The sequence below is a fragment of the Aythya marila genome (assembly GCF_965140915.1).
Source record: "Aythya marila genome assembly, chromosome: 11".
Lineage (NCBI taxonomy): Eukaryota > Metazoa > Chordata > Aves > Anseriformes > Anatidae > Aythya > Aythya marila.
Window position 1 is genome coordinate 3,810,920 of NC_139052.1, and position 16,886 is coordinate 3,827,805.

General features: G+C 36.7%; 1 protein-coding gene across 7 annotated transcripts in view; it reads left to right on the forward strand.

The window, feature by feature from the left end:
* TCF12 (transcription factor 12) overlaps positions 1–16,886 on the forward strand; it is a 158,654-nt gene that overhangs the window by 45,915 nt on the left and 95,853 nt on the right. For all 7 annotated transcript variants that reach the window (XM_082768851.1, XM_082768849.1, XM_082768853.1 and 4 more), the window contains 2 exons: positions 593–661; positions 10,818–10,920. In XM_082768851.1, the coding sequence (XP_082624977.1) occupies positions 593–661; positions 10,818–10,920 (172 nt within the window). The remainder of the gene's footprint in view (positions 1–592; positions 662–10,817; positions 10,921–16,886) is intronic.

The following is a 16,886-nucleotide window of genomic DNA, read 5'->3' on the forward strand; positions in this document are numbered from 1 at the left end:
AAAGGTCATGAACAATAGAATTGTGTGTTGTCTGGATATAGGATTTGTAATGATAAAGAGGTACAAATCAATTCATTCCATGGCCAGGTTTTTCTGGAGGAAAAAAAAAAAAAAAAAAAGTAGAACACAGGAAATGGTCTTTTGCATTGTAATCCCAGGAAAAGCACCAGACTTCATTTATGAGTCTAAACCAAGTTTGTGTGCATATGTTTTGGGTAAGACTTATTGTCATTTATTTCTTGGTTTTCTTTCAACTAACGAGGCTCACAACGATACTTATTTAGAATTCTGAATATAGGTAACTTCTGGCTACTGCTTCATATGCTGACCAGAATAGATAAAAATGAGTGCGGGGGTCTGTATTGCAGGAATATAGATCATAATATTTCACAGTCAGCAGGGCAAGTGATGGACTTTACCTTTTATGTTTCTCCGTTACGTCTTCTGATGACTAACATTTAGTATTTAAATAAGTCAAAATGATCTTGCTAATATGTTTGGCTCTAATGCTTCAGAATGCAGTGCTTTCTCATAATTTCAGTATAGAATGTTCATCTTGTCGTAATTGTTCTTACGACTTCCTTGTTTACAGGAAAATGGCAGTCTTCATGGAAAAAGCTCAGACCTCTCCACGGACATAGAGAAGTTGAAACCGCAAGAGGTACCGATTTCTCTTCTTTATATTGTGTGTGTGGTGACTTGTTTATTTATTTATTTATTTATTTTAAATCTGCCTGCAGCTGGCTACTGGAGTTTTTCCTTAGAAGTCACAGTACAGCGACGGAATTGTTTAATAGTTTAAGTCGTTGGCAAAATGCTGGCTGGAATGTCCAGAGGCACATAATAGGTTGGGAATTAATGGTAGTTAATTGCGTACCTTTCACAGGATCATTAAGTAAGATGGTGGAAGACTGGGTAAAAGGAGATCTTCCTCTGATCTCCTTTCTCCCCTCCTGCTAAAGGTCTGTTTGTAGTAATGCTTAAGGAAAGAGTATAAATGCAGGGCAATTATTTTGCCGCCTTTACTGATGTACAATCCTGGTGAAGCCCAGCACTTAGGGATTTAGGAGACTGTCTGGACAGAGCCAATCTTATAGACATTGTTCTCATAGCTACTGGTGGACTTGTTCTCTGAGAGTTGTGAATTTTTTTGATCGTGATTATAGTTTTGGCAAAAATAGCAGACATTCTGTGGCAAAAATACTGATGGTTGTGTGCTGACCAGTGATTTAACTGACTTCTACCATGTTCCTGTGTTTTGATGAGTGGTGATTAGTTGTTACTTACATACTTCATTTTTTTTTTTTTTTTTTTTTTTTTTTTTCATGAACATCTTTGTTGTACATTCCAGTCATGTGTCTCCTCCACCAAACTGAGCAATCATAATCTACTGGTCTCTCATACAGTAACCTTACCTAGCTTCTGGTTAGGTTAGTTCTTGGTACCAATCTCTGAATTTTTCTGCATAACTTAGAATTGGGTTGATTACTGCTGCATGTGCTAGTCAACATGAGGGTATGCTGTCCGTTTCTGCATGACAAAAATACTTCTCTGTTCTTTTCTTACTTGTTCCTAAGTCTTGCACTTTTTGACTGTCACTGAGCTCTGAAGTGACATTGTTTCAAAAACTATATGGGATACCAAGATTTTTTCCTTATACTCTGCAGTAGTTCCCACCTTGTACTGTCACAATTATTTCTTTAAGCACATTTCTCATGTTTCTTTTGTGTTTACACCAAACATTATTTACTATTTCATTGCAAATTTTGTAGAGAACTTGCTTTGTAATTCTGCACTAATATTTAGTAAGGATGTTTGAAAACATTTTTTGTTATCAATAAATTTTACCATCTCTCTGTTTACCCAGTCTTTTCTATTTATTCATGCAGCTGTTGAAGAATGTTGATCTGAGTACAGTTTTTTTGGGGGAAATGGGGAAAACACATTGGTAACTTCCTTTCACTATGAAAACTGGGCGATATTCCTGTGCTTGGGGTGGGGTGTTTTGTCTTTTAATCTATTGATCAGTAATAAATTCACAAAAATCCTTCTGACATCCCATAACATTTTAGTTTACTTGGCTCTCTCTTTTGGTAGTGTTTTGAACTAGCATTAAAGTTGGAAAGTCTGAGAATCACTGTAGACTTGAGAAAACCTTATATAATAGCCTTGTTTTTCAATGCCTAATAACGCTAAATATTCTAGCACTGGAGGATTAGTGGGTATTTGTATATTTAGAATCGGCTGTGATGATCTTGAATTCGTGAAAAGGTATGAATCAGTGACATCTGTGTGCAAAATCTCCTGCATAGAGTGAATGTTTTGCTAGAAAAATGAACCACTTGAAAATATATCTATAGTGGAAAATAAAAAGTAGGAAAGCTTTATTTTTAGAGGAATAATTCAGGGGAGCTAATTAGCAGGTCAGTCGAATTCTACAGAATGCTGATGTCTGCTTTAATCTTGAATGATTGTAATGAAGTCCATTTACAATACTGTGTCAAATTTGCCATCAGTTGGGGTGCTTTCTTTTTTTCTGACTATTCAATCTTGATTTTACCTTGATCTGGGCAACTGTGGTGGTTTTCGGATTGCTGTCTTTTGATTAATGTATGCAAGTCTCTCCCTTATCTGAGCGATGTAGTGCTAGAGATTTTTGTATGTGTTCATAATCCCTTGCATTAGAAGGGTAGCTGTCTCTTAGCATATGCTGCAGAGAATTGGAAAGCTGGTTTTTAAAGCCTTGCTCTGCTGAGCTCTTCGAAGCCAATTCAGAGGTACTGGAGCAAGTAGCAGTTTGATTGTTACATGATAATGTCTTGCCCTATAGCTCTTGAAAATTTTGTTTTCCTGGTGTGAGATGCTTCCAAAATTCCGGCTTTCTACTTTGTCTGGGAGTTGTCATTGATTTGCATAACCTAGCAACAAGTTGGTATATTTTTTGGATAAATATAATCTTTTAATGAAGTTTTTCTTTCTATTGTAGCATGGTTAATAGTGGCTTTTATTTTCTGAAGCATGATGATGCTCTGGGATTTTCTTTCATATTTTTGATTTTGTTTTAACACTCTTCGGAAAATGAAAAAAGGAACAAGGTTTTCATCTGTTTAAATTGCTCTTTCCAAAAGAGAAAAATACATATTTTTTTTTTATTTTTTTTTTAAAATAAGACATTTCTTTGCTATATATTTTTTCATTTTTTTCTAATACATACATATGTGGTAATTTTAACTTTTTAAAATAAATTAGCAGCGATATTTTTGTTACAAAACTTCTACCATGGGTGCTTGAAGTATTTTCCAGCATTTATATTGCAATAAACGCTGTAAATGTACATTTTGACCTGTTTTAGCATAAAATCAAGTTTCAGCACTGAGTATGCAGTCTATTCTCCTCTCCTGTTGAGTTGCGTAACTCTTTTATATATCTATTTGAAGTCGGAGTTGAACCATTCAAGGTACCGCTGCTAGACATAGATAATAATGTAGCACCAGTCAACAGGTTATGCCCCACATGTATGTAAAAGACTTAGATATACACTGGAGCCGAAAATATTATTTGCCCATTCTATTCTTTTTACACCCCCCCACCAGTAGTACTTTTAATTTGCAAAGAAGTCAAAAAAACAATAGTAATGAGATAGCAGGTTTTGAAATAGTATTTTATACCTCTTAATCTCAGGTACATTACAAGAAAGGAAGCTGTTAAATAGCAAAACAAGACAAGAGGGACACAGAAATACAGTAAGTGTTATCAAGTCTGTTGTACTTGTGTCCTTTTTGTCCTCTGGTTTCTTTTTTTTAATTTATTTTTATTTTTTATTGTTGTTGTTGGGGGAGGGAGATTGGTGGTGGTTCTGCTGATTATTTGCTTTTCCTGATGTATTCTATAAGTAAGCAGATGATACAGTGTGAAACCAAAGCCTAAATTCAATATCCCGTATTTAGTGCACAGGATGTTTCCACAAATGCAGCTTACTTTGTAATTTAACTTATGGGCAGCTCTGTTTAAAACAGGTTCCAGAATTTTAAGCACACTCTCTAGATAGGTTTCTTAAGTATTATTTTCAAGCTTGTTCATGCCAGTACGTTGGCCTCACTTGTGTTATTTTATTTCCTGATTTATAGTTTAGATAAGAGCTAGAGAAATCTGTTTTCAGTCATAAGTTATTACTGTAGGAGTGTTGTGTTGTTTTTTTTTTTTATTTATTGCATCTCCCTATTATATGGAAATTAGTGTTGGAATATGATTTCAAATGAGCTTTCTGTGTGGCCAAAGAAATGTCTTATTGCATGTTGCATTGATACTTGTCTCACAAGAGTTCCGAGAGGTGTAATTGGCTGTTTGGTTTAGTTGTTTAAAATCAGATCCGTTATTCATTGTGTTAATTTCCTGGAAATGGATTTAGAACTGGAGAAAACGCTGATTATTGGAGAACAGATACCTTGTTCAGTGTGTTGTGTTCAGTCACAAGTTTCGCATGTTCACAGAGAAGTCTCTTTACTCTGGCCCATAGAATTGTGCAACATGAAGCGCAGTTGCGGTTGCAGCATCCAAGTTAATAGTCTACATGTAAATAACTTAAGTTTTAAGATGAAATTGATATTATTGTTTGTATCTCAGTTTTTGGTGAATCGGAATGAAAACTTAAACCACCATATAGTATACCATCATGAGGATAATATAAATTGAAGCTCTCTTGTAGTGGGTACCTGTTATGGTATAAGAACTTTTATGCTTCCAGGGTGAGTTCTGACTTCTCTGAATCCTTGAAGCACTCCTTTCTGAGAATATATATTTTTTGTTTTTATTTTTCTTTGGATTTATTTTTAACTTCTTTCTTTTTTGTAATGTTCATTCTTAGCAGTGTGTTCACAGCTAATTCACAGTAGACTCAGCAAGGTTTTGGCTCTGTAGTCTTTCCTCTTGGAGCCACTGACAAATACCTAGATTTGATGACTTTTCTTTCCAAAATGTTTGTTTATTTCTATAAACCTACATGATCACATAGACCATAACCTTTCAAAGTAGGTAGGACACATTGGTATGTCTTCCAGAAGCTGCTTATCTCATTTTCTCTCAGTGATCACAAGCACAAAGCTCACAGGTACAGTACAGTGTGTCTGTCTCTTGCTGTCTCAACATCTCTGTAACACCCCATCCCTTTTTCCCCTTATTTTTTTTTTTTTTTTGCTTTAGTTTATTTTAGAACTCAAATCAGTTGGAAGAGCAGATAACCCAAACTAAAGTGGATTTCAGCAGTAGATCTATTGTTCATTTACATATTATACATTCAGGTGGCTTCTCTTGGATTGTAAGGAATCAGAAGCAGTATTCATTAAATTTAATCTTTTAGTCTGTAACCAAGTCGAACTGTGAAGTTAACCATTCCTTTTAGTGGAATTTTAAGTATCTTAACTTTAGTGGAGATAATTGATCTGTATTTTAAGTTGCTAAGTTGCAAATAGTCACTTACTGGTCTAGCAGCTTGCTTATGAGCTACAGCTGGGTCTGATTTTTGGTTTGTTCCCAGGTACAAGTACTTGCATTGGAGAGAGGCGTTGAGGATAAGGGAAGAAGAACAAATGAAGCCTGTTTTCTCTAGTATGGTGGACTTGAACAAAATAAAAGGCTGTGCAGTACTTACAATACAGAAATAAATTATTTAAGGAAATCAATAAATGCATAGGAAAATCATGTGCTGTGCTGCCTAAAAGCTACCTTGTCGTTACAGTGCCTCCTTCATTTTTCAAAGGAAAACTGTGAAATAAAAATAGGATGTTATGCATTACTTAAAGAAAAAAAAAGTATGTCTATACATAAATATATATTAAAAAGTAGTTACATGTATATAATATAACTGAACAAGTCCACAGCTTGAGCTAGTGTTAGGAGTGTGGTTTTGCTTATGCATGGACAAACTGTGGTGTGACTTTGGACAATAATGATTAAAGGAGAGTAGTTTTCTGTTCGAGGTAGAATGAAAAGGGAGGGGATGAATCTGTGTCTGTGTTCTTCTTTTCCAAGCAGATTGAAGTTAGTTGTTATTCGGCCTTGTGTAAACGAACATGAATTGTCTTTCAGCATATGCTTTAGCAATTTTAACGGAGTTTTCCTACACCTTTAATCATGAAGTACTGACCTTATGGTCATGGTAATGAGGCAGAGACTCATTGTGTCGGGGTTACTTACGGGTTACTAGGATAAACGTGCCTGGTATGGAATGTTGTTTCTCTGTTGTTGGTTTGTTTTCATTTCCTCCTTCAGGTTTACTAGAACAGTTAATTCTATAAGATAATTTTCAGGTGTCTTGTATGCTATCACATAAGATCTTTGTAAATGGTCTCAGATTTTCAGTTGGTGTAGCTGTACTAGCACCTGTGTAGATGGAAAATCCTTTTGGTAACAGGCAAAGCCTAAATCACTTGAGGAGTCTTACGCAGAAAAGGTGGGAATGAAAAGTATTACAAGTGATTATATTTTGTGTGTTTTAATTGATAGAGTTCAGTTACTGGAATGATTAGAGAACTTCAATATAATCCAATGAAATGTAAAAAATGAATAAAATGTTAGAGCATTCAACCTTGAGAGTGCCTACACTCTGCAATTAAATTGCAGCACTAATTAGTAATAGTCCTCCAGCTGCATTTCATGCCAGGCATTATTAGTTTATGATACTTGTTGCTTTTGTTTGCAGACATTTCTGATTTTTGTCTTTCTGAATGCAGACATAGAGTGAGCCTGAAGTTTGGGAGAGGCTAACAGGCATTTTGCAACAGGCAAAACGAACAGTCTCAGTGTTAGAAAATGCTGTAAGGGAACGGTTGGCATTAGCGTCCATTAGGCTGAATTGGGACTGTAATAAAACAGAAGTTTTGTCTCCCTTTGTAAAGGGTAAAGCTGTTTTGGGTATTACTCGTGTAACAAGTTGGAACAAACAGTATGGTTTGGAGTTTACAGCTATGGCATACAAACGGTCGTACTCAAAACCAGTTTTCTTTGTGTAGGTAGAAAAATGCCCTGTCTGAGCTGTCTGCTGTCCCTTTGCAATAGCGTGGTCATAAAAGAAAATAAATTGTCTAATAAGTCTATTTTGCAGACTTGTCACCAGCTATTTGCTAAATACTCAAACTGTGCCTTCTGATGCATGCTGATCGGTACGCTTGCTGAGGAATGAAGGTGGCAGAAATGAGGGTGTGTGCTGGGAATGGAAAGGTGCCCTCCAGCTTTCCTATGTCAAACCTGCCTCACAGCTAACGGGAAGTAGCAGGAAGGCCACCTGTGGCCCAAAGGATGGGATCACCAACCTGCTCGAGGAGAGCGAGGTCAGAGTATAGATCACTGAGTAGTGCTTCCCAGAGGGAAAAGAGCTTTTGGCATAACTAGTTAGCTCCTGTTTATGCTTGAAGCTTTTATCAGTCACACTGTGATCAACTGAGTCCACTTCTGGAGGCAGGTACAATAATCTTCAAAATTGCAATGTACTGGAATTTCTTTCCTGCCTCAGAAAGAGGATGAAATGGAAACACCCTAGGCTATCCTTTTTCACATTTGGGGACTACATATTACTGATTTTTTTTTTTTTTTTTAAAGCATAATTCACAGAAGTCACAGCACTAAGCCTTTCAGAATTTAAGAAGCGTTTGGACTGTGCACTTAGTCACATGGTCTAAAATTTTGGGTAGAGCCGTGTGGTGTCAGGAGTTGGGCTTGATGATCCTTATGGGTCCCTTCCGACTCAGGATATTCTATGATTCTATGATAATTTGAAAAGAGGGCTCTGGAACAGGTTTACATAACTCCCTCTACCCCACCACCTGTTGCCGTTGCCATGAGGGATCCATTCAGTTGCCAGCTGCACAGTATTTCCTCTGAAATGTAGTCATACAGGTGGGATGTACCTTTGAATAAATCACTGTCTTTATTGCCATAGCAGACAGACCTTTTAAAGCTCTCAACTGCATTCTTCTTTTAAGCAGTAAATATGTTTTCAGTTTGCATTATCATATTTCTTAAATGTTTAAGCTCCGACTGTACTACTAAAAGCTTCCAGTAGCTTTTTGGAAAAGAAGCTATTGGAAGCCTCTAAAAGTCTCATCTCTGCTTGACTAAAGTTCTTTCCAGTAGGACTTCATGCTATTCATTATGTAAGTAAACAGTACAGATGTAAAAGCAAGAAATGGTATCAGGAATGCAGTTTTATTTGAAGTACAGCTTGAATGTGAAGAATGCTCTGAAATAACTCTAATTTAGATCATTGTCCTTAGCACTCTTCTCATTTGGCTTAATTTGCTTTTGTGAAGTGGAAAAGAAGTTTGGTAAATCAAAGCTGTGCATGGTTGTGATTATTTTGTATTCCTGTGGGTGGGCTATATGTGGGAATCGATGCAGCATTTCTAGTGCCGACCAAAAAACTGCTGCTTGAGCTGATAGCTCGTAACTCACTGCGAAGGCTGAGGACCTGGTGTCACGGATGGAGGCCAAGTTCAGACCTCTGTACGTGGGTTCCCGTGTGAAGGTGGAGGAGAGGCGACACTCAGCACGAGTGTGCATTCTGCAATGCATGACAAAGACTGAAAACCTATTCTATCTGTAGTGCTTGCATATGCATTAGTACATTTTTTTCCTCATCTTGGAACATTTCCTATGTTTTCTGTGGCTTTTAGCCTTGCAAAGGACATCTTAGCGCTTTTTTCAGGTGGCTGAAGTGGTTGATTTGTCCACGGGTGTAGAAATACAGCTTGGACGCTTGGATAATTGCACACCAGTGTGTTCTGGGGAACAGAGAAGGTGTATGAAAAGAGCGTGCTGGAAAGGGTTGGCTGAAGGAAGCCCGATGGTAGGAGGGTGAGCGTTCTGGTCTCTCATCCCCCCAGTTCTCGAATCCCACTGTTTTTGAGGGGACTGAGGGAATGTGCAATATGAACCTGGGGGAGAGCATTATTAATCCTGTGTGCTAGGTTGAGTGTGTTGCATGATGTGTAACCGTGTGTGAAATGAGTCTTACTCTTGTAATATATTCAGTAGTTTAAATATTTATTTTGTCAATAAAGATCTCCTGAAGACTTCGGTCTCAGGGGCTCATCTAGGCACTGCTTCACGAATGCTTGAGATAGGGATTCTTTCACCCCTCATTAATACTGTCCTTACTTTGTTGGGTTTTCTTTTTGTGTGCTTTGTTTTTTAAATAAAATAAAGTTCTCTGTTTGCACCCTTTTGTTCCTTTATTCAGCAGGTTGAATTTCTTTTTTGTTTCCTTTCAACTTAAAACCAACCCCATGTGGTGACCTTAGCTAGGAGCCGCTCCGGCTCCCCATTTCCTCGGCAGCTGCTGCCGCACGCTGCCTGCCTGACAGACGGGCCGGGTCGCGCTCACCAGAGGACACCCTTGTGGTCATAACCAAGCTGTAAATGTCACGAAGGCTGCTCCTGAATGCCTATCACTTGTGTATCACTGATTCTGAAGTAGATAAAGTCAGCCGAAGATTCATTTGGGAGCTGGGACTCCCGGATGATTACTTTTAAAGCAGAATAGCGGGGAGAGTTGTGACACGCATCCGTGAGCAGTTGGTGGTGATGTGACAGTTATTTAGCCCTCAGTTACCAGCCCTTTGGTTGAACTGACAGCACGCCTGCAAAGATAGTGAGGCCTGTTTCAGCCCCATTAATGTTGTCTTGAATGGGAGCCTGCGGTCTGAAAAAATGATAAATGTTCAGTGATTGATGATTTTATAGTCCTGGGGGACTTGGGATGGCTTCTAGGAGCTGTGAGCAATTTTCCTCTGTCCCTTAATTAGGCCCCAGCTTTGGATTTCTCTCTAGATTTTAGTCTAAAGAGGCTTAAAGGAATGAATGATCAGGAATTGTAAGCTAAGGTTTACAAAATGTGGTTCAAAACTTCGGTTACAAAGGAGGTGCAATTTTCAGTGCGAAGTCTGTCAGGTTTTGATACGGTGTAAGTGATTCAGTGCACATCTGAGCAGTCTTACGTGGCAAATACCATATTCATGCCTTTATACACAAAAGCTGAAAGCATTTTGAACTGTACAAAAGAAAATTTAAGTAATTGGTTTAATTAAATAATATGCATATCCTCGTGCTTCTGTGTTTTCTATCTGTCTCTTTTACCAGTGTTTCCAGACTGCCTAAGGGTCATTCCAGCCTTTTAAGTTGGCTATCTCAATGTTAGAGAAGTGCGAAACAGTGTTTCAGTTTGAATGCTGCTTTGAAAATTAGATAGCAAAATTATTTGATCAGTATTTGAAAGTAAACCTGTTGTCAGTGAGCTGTGCTGTTCAGCAATGTGATAGTGTTCAAATGTGTGTGAATCTGAAACTATGGAATTTCTATGCATTTGCACCAACGTTTTTTCCTAACATCTGTGGCTCATTATGAACTTCTTACTGTGGTGTTTTGTTAATGCAAACAAACATTTAAAAAAAAAAAAAAAAGAAAAAAGAAAAAAGAAAGTGAGTTGTGACTTCTTCAGACCAATTTTACTCTCACAACGCTTAGTGACGTAACACTAAGAGGATTCAAATATCAATATATCTCAGTATTATTCAATTTTTAGGAATACGTTCTATGAGGACACAACTTGCTAAGAAACGGTGATTTATTTTTGATGGAGAGAATGAAAAGAGGGATGGAAAGTAAAATGTGGGCAGAGAGTGATTTCTGAGCGATAGACCTCAAAGCCAACTTTTGTGATGAATGACCAATTGTGACTCTGCACATTTAATTAGGGAAGTGTCATTACACTCAATTAGCAGGGCTGCCAAATAATCTGTTTAATACTCTGGTCTTTTTTTCTCTAGGGTTTTGCAGACAGTCCTCATTACAGTGATCACTTGAATGACAGTCGATTAGGGCCCCATGAAGGATTGTCCCCGACACCTTTCATGAACTCAAATCTGATGGGTAAGTAGGTAATTCTTTACGAGTATCCCCTCAAAGCCTCTTTGGTCAGAAAGAGACATTTTTCATCCCCTTGTCTAGGCCTGACATGTCAAGCATCTGGAAGTTGCTTTGTTTCTCACAGCAACACTGACTTTCCTGTTGAATTATTTGAATGTTGGGCAAATTCATCATAAAGACTGTTATCTGATGTTCTAGAAGAAAGAACTATCTACATATTCTCAAGTTGATCTAGAAAGTTAATATATTTTACTTTGATTTTTGCATTTCTCTAGTGAAATCAAAGTGATTTTAAAACTGTTTTTCTAACTTTTGCTGCAAAGACACCAATAGTAATCTTTATTTTTCGCACCTCAAAAAAAGAGAACCACCAACTTTTTAAGTCTTTTACATAAACTCTTTTTACGTTTTCTAATTAATTTTTTTTTATTTGTTTTCTTAGAAACATTGTCACTTTTAAGAAATACTTTCAAACTCCTATTTAGCTGGGCAAAAATTGTTGTTGTTTCCAGGTCTTTGGGTGCCCAACTTTTTTTTTTTTTTCTGCTATTGAAACAGGAAAAGCAAGCAAGCACCCCCCAAAAGCATGTATTAGATGGTTGGCTTAGATATTGTTTTTTCATATATTTTAGATAATGTCTTTTCAGTGCTTCTTTGCTTGGATTCTACTGTTACCTGAAACGTATTAATGTACTAATGGTTGTCTGAAACTCGTGACCCTTATTCCAGTTTGGGGCATAAAACTGTCAGTTGCAAAATATGTACTGTTGGGCAAAATGTGGTCTTGGGACAGTCTTTCTTGTATTTTTAACGTAGGGGTGGTTCTGAATGTTGGTTTTGAATTTGTAAATTTGAAATTGTTTCACTTATATATTCTGCTTCTTGCAGACATGACCTATTTTGTGATCTTAGTATTGTCCTTTTAAGACATAGCCATGGTAATCTAAGTGGATTACCTAAATCCAAATCCTGGTGGTCTGCAATTTCTTTTGGAAATCTTTCTACTTCACTCAATCTTTGTTTACTACTTTAATTTTCTCTGAAATGGAGGCAAAGTGAAGCTACTGCTGAAACGGAATTTAATTGAAACTTCCTACATGAACCTGAAAATGTGTAATTTTAAAATGAGTGTCTCTGTCGTCTGTATATGGAAAGAGTTAATGTCAATTGATCGATGATACTTATATCTGAAGTAAGGTTAAAATGTAGTCTCCGTTTTTTAACAGTTTTCTTCGCTGCCCACCTCAACGCTATTTCAAATGTTGTCTTTTTTTTTTTTTTTTTTTTTTTTTTTAATACAGGAGACTAAAAAGACAAGATATCTCAATTGCCTTTCCAACATTTTGATCGGTAGCATGTATGGAATGGCTCGAGACTTTGGAGCTGGTACTGATTTTGTTTTACAAAAATAAGTACCACAGTTTGATTTGTGTGTTATATTACCAAAAGCAAGCTATTTGTTCTTGCCATTTGAATAATTTCTAACCCATAATGCTTTAAATAGAAAAAGAAAATCTGTGGTGCAACTATATCCTCCTAGTTTTTACATTTTATTGAAGAGATGACTAGGTGATTCCATTAGGCATAATAAAATTACATCATTAGTAGAGATTTGCAAAGAAGCCTCCATTGAGATTGCTTTGTAGGGAGAATTAATGAATTGCAAGATGTGTGTATGTCAATCACTTGCCTACAGCAGCTGTTAACTGAAATGGTATTGTAATGCTTTATGGCTAGCTGTTCTGAAGGATTTTGTTTTGCTGAAGCAATAGCACTTGCTTCCTCTATGCAGCAAAGAATTAGAGAAAGCTTTTATTCTATACCTCTAAGAAGTTTAGCAACTCAAAACTCTAAAAGCTTAATTTAAAAGTATTTTGCCCATTATTTTTTTGCCTTGTCGTAGCAAAACAGTTAATTTTAGTCAAGTTACAGCATAGTATGCATCTTTGTATATTGTACTTTGACATTATGAATTTTGGTGAAGTATGTGAAGGTGAAAGTTTGGAGAGAGGAATAATAAAAGCTCCATAAAAACAGTGAGGAGTAGTTTCATATTTAGTAGCTGGATCTGTTGTTTTTTTTTTTTTTTCCATCACTGAGAAGAAAAAATTTCCTCCTTAGTTATTTCAGACAAAAAAAGTTATACAGCTCATATTGAGCTGGAGACACATTTCCTTCAACAGAATGAAAACATCCATTTTGTTAGTTACTAGATAAGTGCTTTGATCTTCATTGAGTCTTCAGAGGCTGAAAGGAGCTGGAGGCCTAGAATATACACTTGATGACCTTACAGGAAATAGCTCAGTAGGCTAATGGGAGTGGTGGAGTGCCTGGGGTCCTACACTGAAGGCCTAAGACACACTCCTCAACGTATAATCATGACTGAAATGCATCTCTGAAATAGTTAAAACAAACAAACAAACAAAACTACTTATATATATAAAAAAAAAAGAGAGCGAGCAACAACATATTTCACCATTGCTGTCAACGCTTAAGAGCACCATTAAAAGAAAGAATTGTGTGTCAAGGGGATGTTGTTATTTTGTGTATTATGTTCAGCCGTAAGCATATTTGCCTGAAGAGATAGCGGATTATAAAGTGCCACTGTCTTTCATGATGGAGCTCTCAAACATTTTAATGATCTTGTACATTGCAAAAGAGAGAAATTTTGTCTAACAAGAGTTGATAATGATTCAATAATGAACAATTTGCCACAGAAAGATGCATTTCCATATTCATTTAGATATTTTTGAAGTGTTTTGCAGAGGAAGTGAAGCTATTATGTTGGATTGGTTAGTGTTCTTCACTAATGAATTCCAGAATTATCCTGTTGATTTGTTAGTATGAAAAAGGAAGGGCTGTTGCTTGTATTTTAAGTAAAACCACTGAATTCTCTTGGCACCAGCATAGTCTGTTAGTATCCATAGCAATACGTAGGAAATCAGGCTAAGATATATTGGTTGTATTGCAGCTCCATCCAGACTTGATAATCTTTGCTTATTCAACACTTTCCGGTTTAATTACATTCTAGAAAACTATTAGCGAGGAGACCGGATTCCTTCCTCTGTAATTATGCTGCCTTTTAGTCCTCTGTACTTGCAGAGGTCAGTTTTTACTAGGACCCTTCAAGCATATGATATTGTATCCTCTGTTGCGCTGTTCCCCAAACTTTGTTATATTGAACTCTTCTGCTTTTGCTTAAGAAGAAAGGAAACAGATTGCTCCTGAATATAGCTTTCAAGTGTTTTTGTGTTAGTTGTTCCTGAAAATTAGAAGTGGGTGACTTTTGTTGTGCGTTTGTGCCTTTCCATGAGGAATAGGAAGAATAAAAGCAAAGCACTTGCATGCTGTGCTCCATGTCCCTTTCCTGGGTACTGAGCAGTTCCACAAGCCTGTACATGATGAAAAGTCAGGAAAAAATTAGTTGATGGTGAGTGAAAAGGTGGTGGTTGAATATAAGCTTGAATTTAAAATACAGAATTCTCTTTCAACTCAAAGCAATAGATTATTCTTTCAAGTTTTCTTTCAAGTGTACTTCCTTGCTTTCCCATTAGTTATCTTCTTGTTCTACAGTTTAATTGGATTGAATTTTAGAAGATCGGTCAACTGAGATAATTTGCAACTGTCATAATTAGAAACTCAATGTGTGGGACTGGCACATACGGAGTATTTTAGATCATTTGCAACTTCCTGACCTTACCTACTCACTGGCGCTAGTGGATCCAGCTCTAGAGGTTGTAGGTAACGGGGTATTTCATACCATCCATTGATGTTGTAGCACTTACCTCGTTAATATTCTAATGAGGTGGTGACTCTGCACCTCTTCCTAACAAGCTGCCTTCTGCTTCATGCTAGCTATGGCCATGATTATTTCTTTGACCACTGTGAAGAGTATGGAGGACCTGACAGTGCAGGGGAATGAAGGCATACCTCAGGCAGTATTTATGACGGAGGGAGTAGAAGCTTGTTACAATAATTAGTGTCATAAGTGGTTCAGGTTTTGCCATGTGAAGGGTGGCAGAAGGAAGGTGCTTGATGGGTTGAGGCCAGATTCCACAAAAGTTTCAAAGGTGTTTTTTTGAATTACTGTAAGACTAAAGACTAATTTTGTGGGTTATTCATATAATGAGCAATCAATACCTGGATTTTGATGGGTTTGGATTTAGCATTGCTGATCAGTTAATTGACTTGCTTGACTCATTCTTCAGGCGTGTAAGAACGGTTGTCTCTCTGTCAGTGCATCTTTCAAACTAGTGAAGTTACTATGTCTAATTTTTATTGTAAAATCTCTTGCTTGACTTGTAAGGTAAGCACTCCAGTTGGCTTGGGTGGAGTGACAAATACTTTATTGAAGCAATGTGGTAAATACTTGAAACCTCGGTGAGCTTCCAAGTATTGATACTGTGCTGAAAGGGTGATGCAAGTATTTAAACCTGAATTTTGGGAATGGTTTTCAGTAAAAGGAGATGGTTTTGGACTGTAAAATGCAATTATAAGAAGGTATGAATCTGAGTTCTTTCTCAGTTAAGACGCTAACCAATCTTTTGAAGTGCTAGGTTTGTGGTTTGTTTGTTTGTTTGTTTTTTTTTTTTGTGTGTGTGTTTTTTGTTTTTGTTTTATTTTGTTTTTTAACTCAGTAGCATTTCAGTAAAAAGAATTTTGAAATTGTAGAGAGCCGAAGATGAAATGATTTTATCTTGGTGAAGGCAATAGAAGGAAACCAGCAGAGGTAAATAATTATTAAAATGGCAAATGTTAAGAATGATGCCATTACATTTTTTTGCTAAGAATCCTGTTTTAACTACCTTTCAGGAAGGGAGAGGGCAGGTGCAAACAGTGAGTTGGCAGACTGTGTGTTTGTCCCAAATACGTTTCTTTGAATCATCTTCTGTAGTCATCACTAATTTAACACATGGAAAAAAAAAAAAAAAAAGCATCATAATGGAAATGATCTCTAGAGACATGAGTAATGGCAAGATTGATGTGAAGTAATTTATACACATCATTATTAACTTATTACATTAGTGTTAACTTGGAAAATGGTCAGAAGAATATTTTGTATCATTCAAACAATTCACTAGGAAGAAAGACAAATGTTGAAAGAAGAAATAGACAAAATAAAGACATGATAAAGATTACAACAAGTGCTTCAGTTCATTCTGTTTTACAGGAGAAGGGCAGTATGATGAACACAGCTTGAAAAACAATAGCTAATAAGCTTCACATTGTGCATAATTATCTGTCAAATATTACTGCAGCCAAGAGTGCAGCAAAAAGTTTTTCTTGGAGAAGATGCAGCAATGTCAAGGTCATCCGTGGGTACGATAGTTAGGGGTACAAGTCTCCCGCTGTAAGACACAGGCGCACCACAAGCCAATAGGCTGTAAACTTCCTCTGCTGGAAAAGTTCTTTTAATTTTGCTTCACAGTAAGTGGCATCAGTCAATTTCATGGCATTATATTTATGTTTTATTAAATCACTTAATGCCTTGATTATTGAAGCTAAAAATATGAGAACTGAACATGCTTCCATTCTCGGCTTATGTAAGTATCCTCAGTTGATCTGTAGAAGAAGAAAATAGTGGGGAAAAATCGCCTGGGCTATTTTTATGCAGATTCATCTGTATGTAATTCATCATGGCTCCTTTTCTGGAGGTAAATCTTGCCATTGCTTCACCCCAGTAAAACTGTTTTGTTGCTTCAGATAGGCATGTCTTCATCGCAAATTAGCTTTTGTCCGAAGTATTACATAAAATGAATTGGTAAATGTAAGGCTGATGTTTAATTTTCCTTCTAAGAACGTCTGCTTTATTTTGGGGTCATGTCAGTGTGCTTAACTGCTTGCTTGGCACTGTTTTTTATATAGTGTTCTAGACTTGCCAAAATCAACTGTGAATCTTGTAGTATTTTGTTGCTTATGATGAAAGCTTAATGTTTGAAGTTAAATTTTGCTGATGTCTTCCTTCTTCC